At 41.3% G+C, this 25,038-nt stretch overlaps 1 protein-coding gene across 1 annotated transcript in view; it reads left to right on the top strand.

Annotated features, from left to right (window-relative positions):
• LOC126251632 (F-box only protein 32) overlaps positions 1–25,038 on the top strand; it is a 554,853-nt gene that overhangs the window by 384,782 nt on the left and 145,033 nt on the right. Inside the window, exon 3 of the mRNA XM_049952177.1 lies at positions 11,688–11,782. Within this exon, the coding sequence (XP_049808134.1) occupies positions 11,688–11,782 (95 nt within the window). The remainder of the gene's footprint in view (positions 1–11,687; positions 11,783–25,038) is intronic.

Genomic DNA, 25,038 nt, shown 5'->3' with positions numbered 1-25,038 from the left:
TCGTCCATGGAAATATGTATACAAGGATGTTTTCGTGATTATTATTTCACGTCGTTTGGTTTATTTTTGAAGATATTTTACCTTCATTCCCACAACTACCTCATCGCAACAGTTGCACTCATTTCAAATACTGTCATTATCTAAAACTATAAAAGTGCGAAAATTCCTCACGAGTCACCCGATTTACATGCATTGTGAAAAGTAGTGGTCCTACAACACTCCATTTGGGTGCCCCGAAAATACGTTAACGTCTGAAGATTTCTCTCTGTAGAGAACGACTCGCCGCGTTCTCTTTGTTAAAACATCTGTTCTGTTTGCTACGAACACTTCAATCCAATTACACAGCTGCTCTGTCATTCCGTACTCTCGTATCTAACGCCTTCTAACAGTCAAAGCACGCGGCATCGATCTGACCTGGGCACCGGTGTCTGTTGCTTTCTGAGCGTCGTGGACGAACAGAGCGAGATGGGTTTCACACGATCGTTGATTCGACTTGCAGCCTACTAGTCTTTCCAGTTTGAACGCTTCGAAGTGGACACGTAAGTTGCATATTTCCTGTCTCCAAGCCCCCCACCACTTCCAGTACGTGTATTTAGTTTTTGTAGATCCGTCATATAGACGTGTATGCGGGACTGTGGCTGATCAGTAACTCATAGTAAAGGGATGCCAACAGCCGTAATTCTTCCTAAAAATTCCATTATTTAAGCAACGATTTTCGGAGCTACGTTAGCGTCATTTTTTCGTACAGGGGCCTTAAGATGATTAATGAAGCGTCGAAACTAGTTGATTAAATACACTACTGGCCATCAAAATTGCTGCACCACGAAGATGACGTGCTACAGACGCGAAATTTAACCGACAGGAAGAAGATGTTGTGATATGCAAATGATTAGTTTTTCAGAGCTTTCACACAAAGTTGGCGCCGTTGGCGACACCTACAACGTGCTGACATGAGGAAAGTTTCCAACCGATTTCTCGTACACAAACAGCAGTTGACCGGCGTTGCCTGGTGAAACGTTGTTGTGTTGCCTCGAGTAAGGAGGAGAAATGCGTACCATCACGTTTCCGACTTTGATAAAGGTCGGATTGTAGCCTATCGTGATTGCGGTTTATCGTATAGCGACATTGCTGCTCGCGTTGGTCGAGCTCCATTGACTGTCAGCAGAATATGGAATCGGTGGGTTCAGGAGGGTAATACGGAACGCCGTACTGGATCCCAACGGCCTCGTATCATTAGCAGTCGAGATGACAGGCATCTTATCCGCATGGCCGTAACGGATCGTGCAGCCACGTCTCGATCCCTGAGTCAACAGATGGGGACGTTTGCAAGACAACAACCATCTGCACGAACAGTTCGACGACGTTTGCAGCAACATGGACTATCAGCTCGGAGACCATGGCTGCGGTTACCCTTGACGCTGCATCACAGACAGGAGCGCCTGCGATGGTGTACTCAACGACGAACCTGGGTGCACGAATGGCAAAACGTCATTTTTTCGGATGAATCCAGGTTCTGTTTACAGCATCATGATGGTCGCATCCCTGTTTGGCAACATCGCGGTGAACGCACTTTGGAAGCGTGTATTCCTCATCGCTATACTGGCGTATCATCCGGCGTGATGATATGGGGTGCCATTGGTTACACGTGTCGGCCACCTCTTGTTCGTATTGACGGCACTTTGAACAGTGGACGTTACATTTCAGATATGTTACGACCCGTGGCTCTACCCTTCATTCGATCCCTGCGAAACCCTACACTTCAGCAGGATAATGCACGACCGCATTTGCAGGTCCTGTACGGGCCTTTCTGGATACAGAAAATGTTCGACTGTTGCCCTGGCCAGCACATTATCCAGATCTCTCACCAATTGAAAACGTCTGGTCAATGGTGGCCGAGCAACTGGCTCGTCACAATACGCCAGTCACTACTCTTGATGAACTGTGGTATCGTGTTGAAGCTGCATGGGCAGCTGTACCTGTACACGCCATCCAAGCTCTGTTTGACTTAATGCCCAGGCGTATCAAGGCCGTTTTTAAGGCCAGAGGTGGTTGTTGTGGGTACTGATTTCTCAGGGTCTATGCACCCAAATTGTGTGAAAATGTAATCACATGTCAGTTCTAGTATCATGAATTTGTCCAATGAATACCTGTTTATCATCTGCATTTCTTCTTGGTGTAGCAATTTTAATGGCCAGTAGCGTAATACAATTTTAAGAAGAATTATGTCTGTTAGTATCCTTTTTCTATAGACTTGCAATACGCTCCTAACAGGCAATAAACGCATTGCACACAGAAATTTCCAAATAACTTGCTTTCATCTGCAAGTATATTACTGCGTTAGTATGAAACTAGGTGTTGTATATGTTTGCTATACTGTACTCTAGTTTGCGGGCGTAATAAGTAGACATCAGAGTTTAACCTCTACTTTGAACGACGTTACCTACGCATTTCGTCTCTCGTTGTTTCCCACACAACCTACAAATGCAAACCTTTCTCCCAGTCATTGAACAGCGACAAATTTATTTATTGCGTCGCACGTAGCGCAGGCGAATGAACGGGGAAAGCAAGCCTAGAGTTTTGTCACTAATGAGCTATTGCGGCGCTCACAGAAGAGAGTGCTACGTTATAACGCAATGTAGAACACAGCAGAGCGGACAGTGGCGCCTGGGTGCCGGGCAGCGGTAGCAGAACCAGACGGGGACCCCCGTGCGTCACGCCTAATGAGCAATGCCGGCTAATAACGCCCCAGGGCCCGGCCGCGCCTGCCCCTTCACCTGCCGGAAGGCTTGCAGGCTTGCTTGTCGCTGCATCTGAGTCGCCAGGCTGCACAGGCGCGCGCGTATTTTTAACCACGTTTCCGTCTCCTCTGGCGGGGCAGTCCGCGTTTGCGGTCAGCGACTCTCCTCGCAACACTTCCGCGCTACACTGCGCACAGGCATCTCCACCAATGGCGAACGTCGCTTCCATAAATCTTCACATAATTCGGTATTCCACGGTTCGACGTTCGATAATTCCAAGGGATCTAACAATAACTGAGCGTTCGATTGAACGAAAGTTTTGATCTTCAAGGTGGAATCAGCAAAAAGTCGAAAAACAAGTAAAATAGTAATGTACTTTCAGTAACATAATGTATATATTTCTTTTTGTATTCACTATGTCCCGCAGTTGACGAACACGTTGTGTTGGGTCGATCTAGGGGTGGATGCCAAGGAATAGGTGGGTGCGGAAACAGAGGGCAAAACAATTAGCTCACGTAATATGTATGTAACTTTGTTTACTTAACATTGTTCTGCAAGTTCAAATAGTATTCCGCACTTGTCCATACACGTTCTTTATAAACAATTCCAGTAACAGAGAGATAAGATGGTAACACTGCGAAGGCTCCAAGTGAACACGATTAGCTGGCTGGCGTCGGTGCGGCGACTCCTTAAAGGGGCCCTCACACGTTCAATAATCTAAGACCGTCAGTGTACTGTAAGTCTCAGGGCGCGTACTGACTTATTGTCAATAGAAGAAACACTGACGAACGGTATTGATGGCACTCAAAATATTCTCAATATTGTCAATACATACTGAACGTGTAAGGCAAAGTGTTGACTCTTTGACAATATTCTGCATTTATATGTTGGCACAGCTTCATGAACCAGCCACGCGGAGTTATGTTCTCAATTCTCCTTGGCACATAACACATGCACTCCGTCTTCAGGCCACGAGTGTACCATCCGACCACCGTGTCATCCTCAGATGAGGATGCGGATAGGAGGGGCGTGGGAGCAGCACACTGCTCTCCCGGTCGTTATGATGGTATCCTTGACCGAAACCGCTACTATTCGGTCGAGTAGCTCCTCAATTGGCATCACGAGGCTGAGTGCACCCCGAAAAATGGCAACAGCGCATGGCAGCTGGATGGTCACCCATCCAAGTGCCGGACACGCACAACAGCACTTAACTTCGGTGATCTCGCGGGAACCGGTGTGTCAAAATCAATTTTGAACGTAGTCTTTTTAACACAAATTTTAATAAGCCTATGCAAGGGTAAACATAGTATTCAGCATTTTAGGATCGTCAACGTAGGACGTTTACTTTATTAATTTGAAAATATATTATAGGTTGGTGATTTACAAAGCAGTTAGGAAAAACGCTTCCACCTCGAAAAATTCATCATATATCTGCAAACATTAGTAAGAGGTCTGTGAAATGCATCTGAATTTTACCAAATTAACACAAAACGTAAAAACAGGTATTACGTCAATTTCCTTACTATATCCTTGCCATGCAGATACAATTGCTCCGTAGAATTGTTTCCATAGAATTTTACTAACTGTGGTTTCCGATGTCACAGAGCTAAACTTGGAGAATTCGGATGACCTGCCTATCGCCACAAATCTCGGTACCCTTAATATCTCTTCGACTGCGGTTGACTCTCTCTTTTATGTATTTTGCTATTCTATTTTATTTCATAACAGCATTAATAACTTCTATGATGCAGGGAGATAACTTATGAGATCTTTCGAGTACGTAATTCTGACTACAGTCAGTAAATTGTCAGGTGATCAGTCGCTTCTTTTTTTTTTTACCTCTCCCGGACTCATTTACTTCCGTTGTTTACTGTTGCTTGCAAAAAATGGCTCTGAGCACTATGGGACTCAACTGCTGTGGTCATAAGTCCCCTAGAACTTAGAACTACTTAAACCTAACTAACCTAAGGACAGCACACAACACCCAGCCATCACGAGGCAGAGAAAATCCCTGACCCCGCCGGGAATCGAACACTGTTGCTTGCAAGCAGTGGCTTATACTACTGCAGCACACGCTTTCTTCAGTTTATTCTCACACATTAATCTTGTAAAATCGCGTCTTCAGCTGACAGTTTTTGCCAATGTGATGGTCGCTTCCATATATTGAAGATTCGACAAATTAATATCGTCAATAAGTACTGAACGTGCGCTGACCCCATAAGCCGGTTGGGTGGTGGTGCTATTCGCGCTTGCATCAGAGGGTGTGCCTACGAGCCGGCTGCAGATTGATAGGATGTTACTACCAACCTGTGGACGTAGAATGCCTGGCGTGGTGTCGATAGTGTTCGTTAACACGTTTTATTTGTGTAGAAAAGGCTACTTGTTTGTTTTATTTCAGCCTGACCGGTATCGGGATACATGCCTATCTTCAGTGGTCCTATAGAAGACACATAGTAGTACAATACATAGTTCTAAATTATGAACGAAAACTCACGAAGTACCGCTGTAATATTCTACATAAATGTTTTCGTTCAAAAGCTATAAAATATTCTACGAAGAACCAACGTAACTGTCAGTCAGTGCATAGTACTGTCTGTTGTGGGATTTGTGAGTCTTACAATCTTGCGTTATTTTGTCCAGTGCTTACACGTAATTGATAATTTTTTGCCTCCATAGAATTTTTGCACATGTTTTCAAAGCATTTTTTAAAAATTTTTAGCTAGTTTTCAGCATGTCTTCATTGTATTTTGTATGAGGTATCGTGCTTTATAATACCAGCGACGTACTCTGTTTCAAAAATGGCTCTGAGCACTATGGGACTTAACATCTGTGGTCATAAGTCCCCCAGAACTTAGAACTACTTAAACCTAACGACATCACACACATCCATGCCCGAGGCAGGATTCGAACCTGCGACCGTGGCGGTCACGCGGTTCCAGACTGAAGCGCCTAGAACCGCTCGGCCACAGCGGCCGGCGTACTCTGTTTCATCGTCAAATATTCCGGTCATGTGCTTTATTCCTCCGAGCTATAGGTGGTGATCATAATCGTTTTATCTAATTACTTTGTTTCGTTTCTTAATAATAAATATATAAAATACAATTCATTTAAAATTAAACTTTATAAAATGCAATTAGAATAAAATACTGTTGTGTGTAGATTCAGAGGTAATTTTATCCTTGAACGAGGATATCTGCCAACTGATAGATAAAGTTCTTGTTTCTTAGGTATGTTTCCTCATTTGCAGTATTATGTGTACTTTTTTACAAGTGGGTAACGGTTTCTACTTCTTCGAATATGTTGAGATAATTGCGTTCATCTGTTGTGTGTAAAAATTGACAGGCACTGTGACATGTCTCTTACTTCATGATTTTATCCTCTAGATATTTTAGTTTATCAATTAACTTTTCTGTACATAGGGAAGCAAAAAGTAACAACTACAATTTGAATTAAAAGAAAGTTGATTTTTTGCCTACTTTTTAATTTTTGTTTATTATAATATTTAAAAGGAAGGCCCACAAATTTCCGGTAATTCATACGGAAACTCTTAATTTCATTCATTTTTTCTAAGCTGTGTGATCAGCGATCACATTTTCTCCGCTGATCTTCTTAAAAACGAAGTTATATCATTCTTATGAAGCTGATGCGCCACTGGCGGCAAACCTTTCAATGCCTAGATGGACAGCGAATGAATTAGACTTTTCGTTAAGCATATAACCAGTGGCAGCTCGATATAACCAACGACGGATATGTTTTGTTCTTTACATTAACTACGCTATTTCAGTAAGCATTCTTCAGGAAGTGGGAACTCACCTACCTGGATCCACTTCCTGTCTCGTTATGATAAGTTTCCAACAATCCTATCTTTCTGCTTCATTATTGCCGACATAGTGGATGACGAAATGCCGAAACTTTCCGCAATATCCTACTCTTTTTTCAGTACGCCTGTCATGGTCTCAACAACCCGTTTCTTTCCTTCTTTGAAGCTATTTTTACAACTAATTTATGCGTGTAGTTGTGCATTGTCGAGAAAACAAAGGGGTGTCGTGAAGAGCAGAGTGTTGAAACAATTCTCTGAACAACCGGCGAAACAATTCGAATTATTGAATGTTAGGTAGTTGCTGACTTCCAATTATAATGTTTGCGGGGTGATTTGTCATGACAATCGTGTCGATTTATCAAGTGCACCAAACCACACAACATTACTTCGTATTTTCGTGGTTTTTCAAGGGACTTACAAACAAGTTCGATTTATCGAGGTTCGTAGTAGCAAGAGTCGACAGTATTAATTTCTGTGTTTCATTTTACTGCAGGGATAGCCTTTCATCGAATTAAAACGTAACAATGAAGTCCTTTATTGTCTTAGCATTTTTATTTCGTCGATGTGCATTTCGAATCACAAAATGAAAGGGGCGTCGCTTGTCGATCATTGTTTGGTACTATATCTCACATTCTCTTTTTTCCTCCCTCCCTCCCCACCCTCCGTTATCCTCTGTCATATCCACTTTTAACATGCCTCAGATATCTAGGATTTACGTCATAACAAACATATAAAATGTTTTTAATATAATAATAATAATAATAATAATAATCCGTGTAATAATAAAAATAACAGGATACCCCAATCAGAATTAGAAAACATCAAACAACAAGTACAACAAATACTGGAACAAAATAATGTGCAATCAGAAGAAGAAGAAAATACAGTAATGGACTCAAACATCCCAGAGCAAACAAACAAAGAACAACACGCATCAATTAAACAATCAGAGGAAAACGAAATCTTAAGACAGCCACCAGAACAAGCACAAATAGAACACGAAGTGACACACATGTTGGCTATAGAAGAAAAATTTCAGCTGACATGTATAGAATACAAAGACACAAATACAGACATAAGACCATTCTTGCATAGAGCGCCAAATAACCCACAAGTCGAAACAACAATAAAAACAATTAACACAATCATACACAACAAAATAAATGAAAACACAACTATGGAACAGTTAAAACTACTGGTTTATATAGGAGCACTCACTACACTAAATATACACACTAGGCAGAGATCAGAACCAACAAAAACACAGAAGAAATCCACAAAACCAGCATGGCAACACAGGCTACAGATCAGAATAGAAAAACTGAGAAAAGACATCGGACAGCTAACACAATTTATAAGAAATGAAATGTCAGAAAAAAACGAAAAAGGTTAGGTAAAATCTCACAACAAGAAGCGATAGAGCAATTAGATGAAAAGAAGCAGAAATTACAAGCATTGGCCAAACAACTTAGAAGATAAAAAAAAGTGAAAATAGAAGGAAACAAATCCAAACATTCAACACAAACCAAAAGAAATTTTACCAGACAATAGATAACACACACATTAAAATAGACAATCCACCAAACATAACAGACATGGAACACTTCTCGAGCGACATATGGTCAAATCCGGTACAACATAACAGGCATGCACGGTGGATACAAGCAGAAACAGACACATACAAGATGATACCACAAATGCCTGAAGTGATAATTTTGCAACATGAAGTCACCCAAGCAATTAATTCTACTCACAATTGGAAAGCCCCTGGAAAAGATAAAATAGCAAATTTCTGGCTAAAGAAGTTTACCTCAACACATTCACATCTAACTAAATTATTTAACAGTTACATTGCAGACCCATACACATTCCCTGATACACTCACACAAGGAATAACTTATCTGAAACCTAAAGATAAAGCAGACACAGCAAACCCAGCTAAATATCGCCCCATAACATGCCTACCAACAATATACAAAATATTAACTTCAGTCGTTACACAGAAATTAATGACACATACAACACAGAACAAAATTATAAATGAAGAACAAAAAGGCTGTTGCAAAGGAGCACGATGATGTAAAGAGCAACTGATAATAGATGCAGAGGTGACATATCAAACTAAAACCAAACAAAGGTCGCTACACTACGCATACATTGATTACCAAAAAGCTTTTGATAGCGTACCCCACTCATGGTTACTACAAATATTGGAAATATACAAAGTAGATCCTAAATTGATACAGTTCCTAAACATAGTAATGAAAAATTGGAAAACCACACTTAATATCCAAACAAATTCAAATAATATCACATCATAGCCAATACAGATTAAGTGTGGAATATACCAAGGAGACTCATTAAGTCCTTTCTGGTTCTGCCTTGCTCTGAACCCACTATCCAACATGCTAAATAATACAAATTATGGATACAATATTACTGGAACATACCCACACAAAATCACACATTTGCTATACATGGATGATCTAAAACTACTGGCAGCAACAAATCAACAACTCAACCAATTACTAAAGATAACAGAAGTATTCAGCAATGATATAAATATGGCTTTTGGAACAGACAAATGCAAGAAAAATAGCATAGTTAAGGGAAAACACACTAAACAAGAAGATTACATATTGGATAACCACAGTGACTGCATAGAAGCGATGGAAAAAACAGATGCCTATAAATATCTAGGATACAAACAAAAAACAGGAATAGATAATTCAAATATTAAAGAAGAACTAAAAGAAAAATATAGACAAAGACTAACAAAAATACTGAAAACAGAATTGACAGCAAGAAACAAGACAAAAGCTATAAATACGTATGGTATACCAATATTGACCTACTCATTTGGAGTAGTGAAATGGAGTAACACAGACCTAGAAGCACTCAATACACTTACACGTTCACAATGCCACAAATATAGAATACATCACATACATTCAGCAACAGAAAGATTCACATTAAGCAGAAAGGAAGGAGGAAGGGGATTTATCGATATAAAAAACCTACGTTATGGGCAGGTAGACAATTTAAGAAAATTCTTTCTAGAACGAGCAGAAACTAGCAAAATACACAAAGCAATCACTTATATAAATACATCGGCTACACCACTGCAATTTCATAACCACTTCTACAACCCTTTCGATCACATAACATCAACAGATACGAAGAAAGTAAATTGGAAGGGGAAGGCACTACATGGCAAGCACCCGTATCACCTAACACAGCCACACATTGATCAAGACGCATCCAACACATGGCTAAGAAAAGGCAATATATACAGTGAGACGGAAGGATTCATGATTGCAATACAGGATCAAACAATAAACACCAGATATTACAGCAAGCATATTATTAAAGATCCCAATACCACAACAGATAAATGCAGACTTTGCAAACAACAAATAGAAACAGTAGATCACATCACACACGGATGTACAATACTAGCAAATACAGAATACCCCAGAAGACATGACAATGTAGCAAAAATAATACATCAATAGCTTGCCTTACAACATAAACTTATAAAACAACTCGTTCCCACATACAAGTATGCACTACAAAATGTACTGGAGAATGATGAATACAAATTATAGTGGAACAGAACCATTATAACAGATAAAACAACACCACATAACAAACCTGACATCATACTCACCAATAAAAAGAAGAAATTAACACAACTAATCGAAATATCCATACCCAATACAACAAATATACAAAAGAAAACAGGAGAAAAGATTGAAAAATACATCCAACTGGCTGAGGAAGTCAAGGACATGTGGCATCAGGATAAAGTTGACATTATACCAATTATACTATCACCTACAGGATTCATACCACACAATATCCACCAGTACATCAATGCAATACAGCTACATCCAAACTTATATATACAACTACAGAAATCTGTAATTATTGATACATGTTTCAATTACCCGAAAGTTCCTAAATGCAATATAACATATACCGTACGGTTAAAAGGAAGTCACGCTTGATCAAGGTCCGCGTCACTTTCCATTTTTGACCAGACATAACGTCTGAGAAAAGAAAGAAATAATAATAATAATTTATTCACACTTGTGTTAAGTAGTACTTCTTTTTCTTTCTCGTGTACCTTAGTCCCGCATCTACACGGTGTCTGCATGGTTTCTATTGGATTTGGCGTGGTTAATTTAAGAGGTGGTTGTATGCCCTTTCTGTCGCCACAACATTAAGCCGGGATGGAAAATCTGTCTCCATTTACTGTAATTCATGCGACAGAGTGAGGTACAAGCCTGGTATTTGCTCCTTCGAAAGTGGAAAATTGCCTACAAACCACAATCAGGCTGGCCGACACACAAGCCAGACGGATTCTATTCGGGGCCTTCGCACCTGCTGAAAGTGGCTTGCTAACGTGGGCAGCTGTCTAGGCGGGTTCAGTGTGTAGCACTTTAGCATAACTACGAATTGCAATTCAGAGAGATACGCCATTTGAGAACATTCGTCCCAAAATTTGAGAAGTACTTACGCCATGCAACTGATTTATCAGCACTGTCACCTTCGACAAAATTAAAATTTACACAGAACATTATAGATGTGTGCACTCACCATCCTCAGTCTGTCACTTAACACTCAGGTCAGAACTCTGATCAGCAGACTGTGGATACGTGAGTATGTAAATGGGGGCAGTGTTGTTTCTTTCAGTCACTTCTGCCTATTTTCGGGAAAAAATATTATTATTTTCTCCCCCCCCCCTCTCTCTCTCTCTCTCTCTCTCTCATTGGAGTGTGTTTCCTCGTCCGTCTTGCCTTACTAACATCGTGTGGTTTGCAAGTTTTACATGTGGACTAACGAACCCTGCAAGATTTATAGTCGACAGCCTGTGAATCTGTGCCTTTTCCGGGCTGGAATGTTTTCTGTAAACCCATTCTTGCAAGAAACTGAAAAGTATCGTTGTAATTTTCTAGAATTCCTTCTATTTCTGATTCTTAGTTTCCAAAAGTGACTGAGAAATTTGAAAATTTTTATATATATGAAATATAAACGCCCACCCCGCCAGACTTGGAGTTGTTAACAAAGTGACCATTTTTGTGTGTGCACGCGCGCCTGTCCTGAACGCCTGCCTGTTGTTTCAGGATGGACGAAGAGGACAAGGAGAACATGGTGACGGAGGAGTCGCAGCCTACAGACACGCTGGCCATCGCGCAGAGCATCAGCAGGGGCGCCTCTGGTACGTGCCCATTCTGACTCTTTTGCATTACTACCCACCTGCACCTAACCTAGCCCTAGTCCAAACGTTCATGTGTTTACTTATTTGTATGTCCTGTATGTGTGGTGCTCTGAATCTTTCATATATTGACAGTGTTGACATTTTGTCGGTGTTTCATTTTTATCACATATTTGTAAAAATGAAGTACTGACAAAATGTCAGTTTTGTTTCCAGAAAGGCTTTTCAACAGGAAATGCTGTGTACGCTTTCACTGATCAAATATTAATGCTCTGAGTAACCGAACATCACCCATTGCGTGATTTTGTGATCTCTAAAGGCTTTGACTGTATGGAACTCTTTTAGATAAGTTTAAGTATCGTGGTATGAGTGGGACAGTGCACAAACGGTTTAATTCATGTTTATCTGGGAGAATGCAGAAGGTTGAAATTAACAGTACAGATATTCTACAAAAATCAGCAGCGTTACCTAGCTGGGGAGGTATCAAGAATGGTGTCCCACAGGGTTCAGTCTTGGGTCCCTTATTGTTCTTAATATATATTAACGACTTACCACTCTCTATTCATGAAGATGCAAAACTAGTTCTTTTTGCTGATGATACAGGCATGGTAATCACTCCCAACAAGCAAGAGTCAGCTGAGAAAATTGTAAATAATGTCTTCCAGAAAATTATTAAGTGGTTCTCTGCAAATGGACTCTCACTCTATTTTGAGGAAGCACAGTATATACAATTCTGTACAGGATATGACATAACGCCATTGATAAAAATAGACTTTGGACAGAAGTCTTTTGCTAAGGCAGAATATTAAAAATTTCTGGGTGTGTGCACTGATGAGAAATTGAATTGGAAGAAATACATCGATGATCTGTTGGAACGGTTAGGTTCAGCTACTTTTGATATTAGGGCTTTTGCAAATTTTGGTGACAAACGTATCAGTAAATTAGCCTACTATGCCTATTTTCATTCACTGCTATCATATGGGATCATATTTTGGGGCAATTCGTCATTATGAGAAAACATATTCATTGCACAAAAGAGTGTAATGAGAATAATAGCTGGAGCCCACTTAAGATAACCTTGCAGACATTTATTTAAGGAACTCGGGATATTCACAGTACCATCGCAATACATATATTAACTTATGAAATTTGTTATTAATAATCCATCCCAATTCAAAAATAATAGCGAAGTGCATAGCTACAACACAATAAGAAAGGATAATATTCACTATTCTGGGTTAAATCTGACTTTGGCACACAAAAGGGTGAATTATGCTGCCACAAAAATCTTTGCCATTTGCTAAATAGCGTTAAAAGTCTGACAGACAGCCAACTGTCATTTAAAAAGAAATTAAAAGAGTTTTTGAATGACAACTCATTCTATTCAATAGATGAATTTTTAGATGTGAAGTAGTAACTGTAAAAAATTAATTATTTTGTGTAAAGAAAACTTATGTTATACTGACACGTTCCACATCATTAAGAAATGTTGTATTCATGATCTATGGTACAAGTATTAATGTAATCTAATGTAACTCAAAATGTATCATATTGTTATGTACAGGGTGTTTCAAAAATGACCGGTATATTTGAAACGGCAATAAAAACTAAACGAGCAGCGATAGAAATACACTGTTTGTTGCAATATGCTTAGGACAACAGTACATTTTCAGGCAGACAAACTTTCGAAATTACAGTAGTTACAATTTTCAACAACAGATGGCGCTGCGGTCTGGGAAACTCTATAGTACGATATTTTCCACATATCCACCATGCGTAGCAATAATATGGCGTAGTCTCTGAATGAAATTACCCGAAACCTTTGACAACGTGTCTGGCGGAATGGCTTCACATGCAGATGAGATGTACTGCTTCAGCTGTTCAATTGTTCCTGGATTCTGGCGGTACACCTGGTCTTTCAAGTGTCCCCACAGAAAGAAGTCACAGGGGTTCATGTCTGGCGAATAGGGAGGCCAATCCACGCCGCCTCCTGTATGTTTCGGATAGCCCAAAGCAATCACACGATCATCGAAATATTCATTCAGGAAATTAAAGACGTTGGCCGTGCGATGTGGCCGGGCACCATCTTGCATAAACCACGAGGTGTTCGCAGTGTCGTCTAAGGCAGTTTGTACCGCCACAAATTCACGAAGAATGTCCAGATAGCGTGATGCAGTAATCGTTTCGGATCTGAAAAATGGGCCAATGATTCCTTTGGAAGAAATGGCGGCCCAGACCAGTACTTTTTGAGGATGCAGGGACGATGGGACTGCAACATGGGGCTTTTCGGTTCCCCATATGCGCCAGTTCTGTTTATTGACGAAGCCGTCCAGGTAAAAATAAGCTGCGTCAGTAAACCAAATGCTGCCCACATGCATATCGTCGTCATCAATCCTGTGCACTATACCGTTAGCGAATGTCTCTCGTGCAGCAATGGTAGCGGCGCTGAGGGGTTGCCGCGTTTGAATTTTGTATGGATAGAGGTGTAAATTCTGGCGCATGAGACGATACGTGGACGTTGGCGTCATTTGGACCGCAGCTGCAACACGGCGAACGGAAACCCGAGGCCGCTGTTGGATCACCTGCTGCACTAGCTGCGCGTTGCCCTCTGTGGTTGCCGTACGCGGTCGCCCTACCTTTCCAGCACGTTCATCCGTCACGTTCCCAGTCCATTGAAATTTTTCAAACAGATCCTTTATTTTATCGCTTTTCGGTCCTTTGGTTACATTAAACCTCCGTTGAAAACTTCGTCGTGTTGCAACAACACTGTGTTCTAGGCGGTGGAATCCCAACACCAGAAAAATCCTCTGTTCTAAGGAATAAACCATGTTGTCTACAGCACACTTGCACGTTGTGAACAGCACACGCTTACAGCAGAAAGACGACGTACAGAATGGCGCACCCACAGACTGCGTTGTCTTCTATACCTTTCACATCACTTGCAGCGCCATCTGTTGTTGAAAATTGTAACTACTGTAATTTCGAAAGTTTGTCCGCCTGAAAATGTACTGTTGTCCCAAGCATATTGCAACAAACGGTGTATTTCTATCGCTGCTCGTTTAGTTTTTATTGCCGTTTCAAATATACCGGTCATTTTTGAAACACCCTGTATATACTGACGCAAGTTGCCCAATATGCTGCAGATTTTACTTACTTTTTGTCGGAATACTTCAGGCCAACATATCCCTTCAACAGCAGAATTTTATATATTCTGGTTTCTTAGTACACGTCTCAATTTGTTTGCTTGTAACATTCATACAATTATCACACTGTGTGCCAATAGTAAAATGAATGAAACTTCCTGGCAGATTAAAACTGATTGCTGGACCGAGACTCGTACTCTGGACCTTTGCCTTCCACGGACAAGTACTCTTCGGTCCGGCACAAAGGTTTAATCTGCCGGGAAGTTTCATATGAGCTCACACTTCGCTGCAGAGTGAAATTGATTCTGGAAATACGATGTTATTAGCCAACATTTGTGGTATGTGCTAAGAAAACTATATGTGGTGTTGCACAATTACTGTTACAGGCTCCTTGGGGCTGTAGAGGTGACTTGGGAAGATAAAATTTCCCATGTCCGAAGATTTGAAAGTGATCCGAACCTCAAACTTATTTTATATCCAAACTGTACATTTCCGTACATGGTTTCCATATCAAAACTTTATTTACTAAGTCCCCTCTACAGCCGCTAGAATCCTGTAATAAGAATTGTGTAGCTATGTTGGTCTATTTGTATGGCTCTATAATCATCTTGTTAGGTCTGAGACCCTGTATACAAACTCTGCTAAAGCATTTCTAAATCCACCTAAAACGTGCTGCTGCTATATTAGTACAATGTTTACAGGTCTCAGCCATTCACTTGTATACAGAATAATCTAAATCAGATACATTTATTAATCCTTATTATTGCGCGTTTCCATATAACACTTTTTTTTTGTCTAACTGGCCTTATGCAATCCGCCAGTCATTACTCTCATATGCTAATCTCTTCTTCTCAGAATGGGACTTGCATCCTAAGTTCTCAATTTTTTGTTGGATACATTCCAATCGCTCTCTCCCTACAGTTTTTACTCTCAACAGCTCCCTGCAGTAGCATGGAAGTTATTCCGTGTGTCCAGTCCCTTCTTCTTGTCAGTGTTCCCCGTATGTGCCTTTCTTCGCCGATAACGCGAAAGCCCTTCCTGTTTATCTTATCAGTCCACCCAATTTTCAGTGTCCTTCCAGGGTACCAAATTTCAAACGCTTCAATTCATTTCTTTTTCAGATTTCTCACAGTTGGTGATTCAGTTCCATACAATGCTACGCTCACTTTCTCGAAAATTCTTCCTCAAATTGAGTTCGATGTTTGATGCTAATAGAAAATTTTCGGCCAGGAATGCGCTCTTTGCCTGTGCTAGTCTGCTGTTTATGCTAGAGATGGGAGATCCGCTCTTGAACTAATTCATAGAGTTGAATCTTTCAAAGGAGTGAACAATCAGTGATTCAGAAAAAAAGAACGGTAGCTCCAAACGTTTCCCACGGCAGTGAGAGAGAGAGAGAGAGAGAGAGAGAGAGAGAGAGAGAGAGAGACGGAGCATATCAGCAGCGCCTCTGCTGGTCAGAGCACAGTGCACGCCACACAACACAGCCAGCGCCGGCCTCTGCCCTGCTTCTACCTTGGCTGCCTGCATTGTGCAGTGCCCCATTGGATTTTGTGTTTCACATATGCCGTGCCGTCTCTGTGCGTCGTCTGCCGTGTGCAGTGTCTGGCGCAGCTTAACTTCGCATCGCACTCTGTCGGCGATCGTTTCAGTCGCACGTCCTGCCCTCTGGGCAGTTGATGCGAGCAACAGGACAGAGAGCCACCTAGCGGATAACATAGGAACTACTTGCAAAAACCTGCTCGCAAGGGAACCGACGATTTGGCTCGGAGCGGGTGAGCTCCCCCCGCCCTCGGAACTCGCCCGCTCAACGCTCACCCCACCGTCTCGACTCTAGCCAGAGCGTTGAGCAAAGCGACTCAGGTGTCACTCTGGTCTCTGCGGTCTCAACTCATGCAGTAATTCAGCTCGCGGCTCGACCTGCTCGACTCAGCGCCTCTGCATCGGAGTTCCTCTCTACTGGATATTGTTCTTCGTAGTAATACCGCTATGTATATTACATTATTATGTTATGGATACATCAATCGTTTTTATTTTATTTTTATTTGTTTAAACTGATTAGATTAGGTTCCTGATGACTCCTCTTACCATAGGATTTTTATTATGGATACTCGAATTTACGCCTTAATTACGAGCGAACCGATAAACGTATCGCAAAATGTGATACACCAATATTTTCCTTGTTTTATTCTGCGTAAGGCTATATGCAGCACTTTCGTTTTACAGTCAAATTTATATTTTTTTTTCTTATTCTGGTACGGATTTTGCGATTTTAGGCGTCTTCAGAAGGAAACGTTCACTTTAAAAATATATGGCTTGCGATGTATTTGTATGAGGTTAATGAAATTTTAATACATTATAGCCAAATATATTGTTAATGTAAATCTCAAGTTACAACATTTTCCGATCACCCAAAAAACCACGATAGTGCAAAATAAATCAATAATCAAAAACTTTGTTATATCGTGGAAATTTCAATAAACAATACAAAATTCTTACTCATTATCTGTGTTACTTCAAAATAGGATCAAATAAGATCAAAATACAGGTATAGTACTGGAATAAACCAAGTTTAAAGGGCAATGTGCCTTCCATTTCTTTTCTATTGTAAGTGAGTGGTGAGTCATGAAAAAGAGCTAATTCATTTCAGGGAGCGAACAGTTCTGATCCAATCTCTGAAAAGAACAGTTTTGCCCATCTCTAGTTTATGCCCTCCGTGCTGAGTCCGTCGCGTATATTTTGCTTCCAAGGGAGTGAAACTCCTTCACTTCATCTACTTCCTGATCACCAATTTTGATGTTAAGTTTATCACTAACCATATTTCTTTATTACTTTGCCTAGCATAGTTTACTCTCAATCCATATTCTGTCCTCATTAGTCTGTTTATTCCATCCAATAATTATTGCAAATCATCGTCACTTTCGTTGAGAATAGCAATGTCGTCATTGATATCCTTTCACCCTGAATTTTAATGCCGCTCTTGAGCCTTCCTTTTATTTCCGTCATTGCTTCTTCGACATAAGGATTGAAGAGTAGGGACGAGAGACTGCATCCCTATTTTACATCCTTTACAATCCGAGCACTTCGTTCTTGGTCTTTCATTCTTACTGTTCTCTCTTTGTTCCGTACTTACTGTATATTACCCATCGTTCCTTATAGCTTATACCTATTTTTTCCGAGAACTTTAAACATCTTGCCCTAATTTCCATTATGGAACGCTTTGTCTAGGTTTGCAAACCATGTGAATGTGTTTTGATAGTTCTTTAGTATTGCGTCCATCGTCGAGGACAATGCCAGAAAGGCCTCTGTAGAGCATTTACATTTCCTAAAGAAAAACTGATATTATTCAATTGGTCCTCAGTTTTTTGTTCCATTTTTCTGTTTTCGTGGGTCACTTGAATGCATGAGTTGTTAAGCTGATTATGCTACGGTTTTCGCATTTATAGTGGGGATTGTGGAGATGATATTTTTCCGAACGTCTAATGGAATGTTTCCAGTATCATAGATCTACGTACCACCATAAACAGTCGTTTGGTTGCCACTTTACCCAATGATTTTAGAAATTCTAAAGCAATGTTATCTATGCCTTCTGCCGTACTTCATCGCTAGACTTCCACAGCTCTTTTCCACTCTTATTCTAATATTGCAGTTCCTATATCTTCGATATAGACTCCCATTTCTTCTTCCATCACCTCATGCACCAAGTTCTCGCCCTCATATAGAGACTTTCATTGTATTCTTCCCACCTATCCGCCCTCTCTTCTTCGTTTAACATCGGAATTCCCATTGCATTTTAATTTTGACGCTCTTGCTTTTAATTTTTCCGATATGTAAGGAGCAATATATAAGCTGATGTGCAAGCAGGTTATCAGTAAACTTCTTACAACGTATCAAATACAACACTCAATGTACAGTAGTTTATTGCTCAAGCTGAACTGTAAGACAGGCGATTGAGGCACTGTTCCATTTAGGTCACATCCCATAACCTGAATATTACAGACACCTGGCTTTGAAAATGGCCTCTGTCTAATTCCAATGTAAAGTCGTACATTTGACGGTCAATTGAAAGCTGTTTTACAGTGTGATTTCAGGTGAAGATGCTTTAATGCCATCAGACGTTCTCCACACATGAGCTGTGAAGAAACAGTACAAGCATAATTAAAAGTAGTTGGTTAGTACCAAAGTGACAGTGAGACTGCAAAACCAGAGGTTCAAGTTTTGGTCACTTGTCACTCCTTTCATCTTTAGCGACTATTGTTAACGTGAAACATGCCAGCTTGTAACGTGGTTCTGAATCCACTTTAAATTGTAAGTCAGTTTGAAGTCGGAGGAAGGCAAGGACTATGCCTAGTCGAGCATGACAACCTTCGGACTGAGGACAGCTTCATCTCCTTATTTACGTGATTGCTATTTTATATAAGTAACTTCCTACAGCTCTTAAGTATTTGACGAAAAGCGTTCTTTTAGCCATCAGATGTACACATTCAGCTTTATTATGTTTCAATCTTAATTAAATTATATTTTCAATTCTAAATCACAACTACACATTGATCTTGCCAAAAGCCGAGAAGCGATTATTCTTAGTGTTGTAGGTCGGTGTGTTACTCTGGGATGCTCTCTGGGGTTCTCTGGGTACTCTGTGATCTCTTCTGTGAATCTATGTCTGTATTCTGTTCGCTGTCAGTAGTTTCTCTCAATTTATTTTAGATCAATTTTTCATTAAATTCTGATCAGTTCGTTCTATCTCGTGAGATTTTTTTTTTTAAACTAAAACACTAATTCAGCTACTGAAGCATCTTTATCTTCTATGGGTTGCAGGGGTTACGACCCCTGGGGAGGTGGGTGGGTGTTCACGCATGGCTGTCTTCACTTAGCCGCCTGCAGCTACAAAAGGCGGGTGACCTTGAACGAGCTTCGCCTGGCTGCCGCTAACTATCATCACTGTAAGAAAAGCAGTACATCAAATGGATCAAAGATACATACTGCCCGTAAATGACTAAAATACCAAATACGACCATGTTCAGCAGTGGTATGTACCATACACATCAGCTGGCTACAGTCATAAAACACACGAGTGACCAATAAAAAAAAAAAAAACAGATACGATAAATGTGAAGAGAATCAAGGGAAAGATAACGTGAACGATAGCAGAAACAGTGAAATATGTGTGCTCTGCAATCATTACAATAAATCATATAAAGTGTTAGCGCAATTCATACGTGCTCTGTATAGACGACATTAGATGTTAACACTGCCAGTGTAAGCGACATGTACGTTATTTGAACGAAAAAGTCCAGTTTTGTTCAGTAAGAGAAGAGTTAAATTCTCTACAGCCATGTTCCTGCAAGGACAGTTAACTCTCGATAATTCGATGTTCAAGAGACTTAACAAATAGTTCCAATAATTGAAAGTTCGATTTAATGAAAGACTGACTGATCTCGGTAGGAAAAAGTCGAAATAAGAGTATAGGTTAAAAACTGACACTGTAGTTCCAATGTCATGCGTATTTCTTTACCAAAGGAATCAGAAAGTAATAAGTCGAACTCAAATGAAAAGAAATTTGATTTTGTGCCTACTTAATTATTGTGCATTCATTGTTAACATTTCAAACGAAATGCACATACTTATTTCCCTAGCGCCAAACCTGTCAATGTCTAACAGTGAATGACGTAGCCTGTTTTTAAACATATAATCTCTGAACCGTATGCTTCGTTCTCTGCATTGATGAAGCCATTTCAGTAAGCATTCTTCAAGACGCGGGAACTCATATCCTGTGTCCTTATTATATGTTCAAATGTGTGTGATATCTTATGGGACTTAACTGCTAAGGTCATCGGTCCCTAAGCTTACACACTAGAGTTGTGGCGATTCGTGAATGAGTCGTTCATTTGAACGACTCTAAATAAAGAATCGTAAGAATCGAATCGTGATACGGACGAATCGTCGTTCAAAGGAATCGTAAGAACGATTGCGTGTTTCCGAGTCGTGACGATTCCAAGTTCCAACGATTCATCGATTCTTAGTACGCTATTTTTCGAAGGCAACTTCTGAATCATGCCGAGTCGTGCCGAATGATTATGACCGCCAGATGGCAGTCAAGTGGAGCATGCGTGTGAACAAAGGAAGCTCGGAACGAACAAAGGCAGTTCGTGAGCCGTAATATTACTCGTGAAAACCAAGCGGACACTTGGGCCGTAATATTACTCGTGAAAACCAAGCTGACAGTTGGCGGTGGCTGACGGGAACGAGCGTAAAGGCATTTCCCATTTACTATCGCTACCATCAGCCACCTCGCCGGCGTCAGCTTAGTTTGCGCGAGTAATACACGAACTAGTGATGACAGAAACGATATACAGCGAGTACACAGCTCCCAAGACAGACGATTAAAATCAAGAAATCCAAGTATGATGAATAAATACGTACCTCTTATTTGTTGCAGATGCAATGCAAAACACACACACCTTCTATACACACGATTATGTATTATATTTCGCGTATCTCGAAAACGGCCCTAACGATTTGCATGAAATTTTGTATTTAGACTGGTTTTTGCTTTTTAAGTTCACCTACATAGTTGCATTCGTAAAAACGCAATTTTATATTATAAAAACGCTATTTCACATGTTTTTATAACGCCATTTCGTAAAACTTTGTTAGTACGTATTGAATGTAGTTAAGGTTTTGGTTTTTATGATTATCTGTCTTTATGTGTCTTTCCTTACAGCACGCGATTTTACACAAAAGAATTTTTTAAATAAAAACGCGAATTTCGTGTTTCTTGGGAACGGCTTTAAAAGTTCGGATAAAATTTTATATTTAGATACGGATTTTGATTTTTAAGTTTATCTTTAAACAAAAGCTTTTTAATTAGCAATTTCAAGTTCGAGTTTTCGAATGTTATCGTGTTCAGATTCATATTAAATTTTAGTAAAGTAATGTCGCTGTATACGATTGAATCCTACTGTTTAGAAGTATGTCGTCTTCTCACGTAAACAGTAGTGACAGTGGCAAGTTCTCAGACACATTAAAAGCAAAATACCTATGCTTTGTATTTAGAAGAAATGAAAGTTAAGCTAAATTTGCTGTGTGGGGGGGCTATCAGCTGCGTTATGAATTACAAGGATGATGTGGACTTGGAAAGACATCTTAGCACAGAAAAACAGGATGATATGAGCCAAACCACGTCTGCCTCACTGCTAGATTTTGTTACTACAAAACAGACATCTGTAGTTAGATACGTTCAAGCCACACAACCAAACTGGCATACCACGTAATTTTGCACCACCTTTCGCACAAATCGACTCCTCTTTCCTGTCATACTGAAATAAAACAATAGATGCAATCAAATGAAACGTGACCTTTCATCAATTAAGGCATTACACGTATAAATCGAGAATCACACTTGTAACGTCATGTGCATGTTTACTCATAAATAAACCACTTCTGGCTTATCTTATGACACAGTTCGATTCTAACCCCATCGACAATTTCAGACATGTCCTGTCATCTATGAGTAAGATGTAGAACTTTTTGCATTCCGTAAGAATCGTGCCATCGCAGACTAGATGAATCGTGAACGAATCGTAGGAATCGATTCGCAATGTGAGATTGAATCGTAGGAATCGAATTGGGAAAAAGAATCATGTTGCCCAACTCTATTACACACTACTTAACTTAAATTATCTTAAGGACAAACACACACACCCATGCCCGAGGCAGGACTCGAACCTCCGCCCGGTCCAGCCGCACAGTCCATGACTGCAGCGCCAGAGACCGCTCGGCTAATACCGCGCGGCTCCTTATTATAAGTTTTCAACAATCCCATCTTTCTGCTTCATTATTGTCGGTTGCGTGGATGACGGACTGTCGAAGGTTTTCGTTTCATGCTCTTTTTTTTCACTCAACAGTCCACAGCGTTTAAAGCTACTTGTTTCCTGCAACAACCAAACACTTGTACTTCTTTGAAGTCAATTCTACAACTGAGGTGTGTACTGTAGAAAGCTATGCATCGCTGAGAAAACGCAGGAGTATGGCGAATAGTAGAGTGACGAAATAAATATCTCAACAGTTCACGAAAGAAATCGAATCGAGTGTTACATATCTGCTGACTTACAGTACGTTTGCGCGGCGGTCTGTCGCGACATTCGCTTCGATCCATCGAGTGTACCAAAACACGTAGTGTTTCTTCGATTTATCGAGATACGAAATAACGAGATTCGACTGTTTTGCTTTTCTGATGGTTGCGTTATACACTCCTGGAAATTGAAATAAGAACACCGTGAATTCATTGTCCCAGGAAGGGGAAACTTTATTGACACATTCCTGGGGTCAGATACATCACATGATCACACTGACAGAACCACAGGCACATAGACACAGGCAACAGAGCATGCACAATGTCTGCACTAGTACAGTGTATATCCACCTTTCGCAGCAATGCAGGCTGCTATTCTCCCATGGAGACGATCGTAGAGATGCTGGATGTAGTCCTGTCGAACGGCTTGCCATGCCATTTCCACCTGGCGCCTCAGTTGGACCAGCGTTCGTGCTGGACGTGCAGACCGCGTGAGACGACGCTTCATCCAGTCCCAAACATGCTCAATGGGGACAGATCCGGAGATCTTGCTGGCCAGGGTAGTTGACTTACACCTTCTAGAGCACGTTGGGTGGCACGGGATACATGCGGACGTGCATTGTCCTGTTGGAACAGCAAGTTCCCTTGCCGGTCTAGGAATGGTAGAACGATGGGTTCGATGACGGTTTGGATGTACCGTGCACTATTCAGTGTCCCCTCGACGATCACCAGTGGTGTACGGCCAGTGTAGGAGATCGCTCCCCACACCATGATGCCAGGTGTTGGCCCTGTGTGCCTCGGTCGTATGCAGTCCTGATTGTGGCGCTCACCTGCACGGCGCCAAACACGCATACGACCATCATTGGCACCAAGGCAGAAGCGACTCTCATCGCTGAAGACGACACGTCTCCATTCGTCCCTCCATTCACGCCTGTCGCGACACCACTGGAGGCGGGCTGCACGATGTTGGGGCGTGAGCGGAAGACGGCCTAAGGGTGTGCGGGACCGTAGCCCAGCTTCATGGAGACGGTTGCGAATGGTCCTCGCCGATACCCCAGGAGCAACAGTGTCCCTAATTTGCTGGGAAGTGGCGGTGCGGTCCCCTACGGCACTGCGTAGGATCCTACGGTCTTGGCGTGCATCCGTGCGTCGCTGCGGTCCGGTCCCAGGTCGACGGGCACGTGCACCTTCCGCCGACCACTGGCGACAACATCGATGTACTGTGGAGACCTCACGCCCCACGTGTTGAGCAATTCGGCGGTACGTCCACCCGGCCTCCCGCATGCCCACTATACGCCCTCGCTCAAAGTCCGTCAACTGCACATACGGTTCACGTCCACGCTGTCGCGGCATGCTACCAGTGTTAAAGACTGCGATGGAGCTCCGTATGCCACGGCAAACTGGCTGACACTGACGGCGGCGGTGCACAAATGCTGCGCAGCTAGCGCTATTCGACGGCCAACACCGCGGTTCCTGGTGTGTCCGCTGTGCCGTGCGTGTGATCATTGCTTGTACAGCCCTTTCGCAGTGTCCGGAGCAAGTATGGTGGGTCTGACACACCGATGTCAATGTGTTCTTTTTTCCATTTCCAGGAGTGTATTTTCATTTGGAGGTAAAAGTAAATCTGCATTCTCACAGCAGTTGACTAGAGAGCTCTGTGTGTTCGTAAATGAGAATATACGGTTTTTCCGCTGTCTAGTCTATCAGCATTTCTCGAAATGTGAGACATTGCGCGTATTATCACGTCACGACTAGAAGGGTTGTCAGATACAGAAAATGTCCGTCGAAATGGCGTACACCACGTTCAAGTGCTATTGTGAGGCCAAAACGTTGAGGAACTACGTCGTAGAGGTCGGCCACAATTAACAACACTAGCTTATCACCAAAACGTGGAACTTGTGGCGAATAGGTGCACAGTGTTAGTTACTTGAGGGGCCGCTCTGAGACGGCGTAAGTAACTACAGCAGTATCGCTCGAGGCTGGCAACGTTAAATTTGGGCTGCGAACATCCTGTTGAAAATAAGGATTTGCGTTTATTCAAACTG

The sequence above is a fragment of the Schistocerca nitens genome, chromosome 4, assembly GCF_023898315.1.
Source record: "Schistocerca nitens isolate TAMUIC-IGC-003100 chromosome 4, iqSchNite1.1, whole genome shotgun sequence".
Taxonomy (NCBI): Eukaryota; Metazoa; Arthropoda; class Insecta; order Orthoptera; family Acrididae; genus Schistocerca; species Schistocerca nitens.
This window is presented reverse-complemented; position numbering and strand designations above follow the sequence as displayed.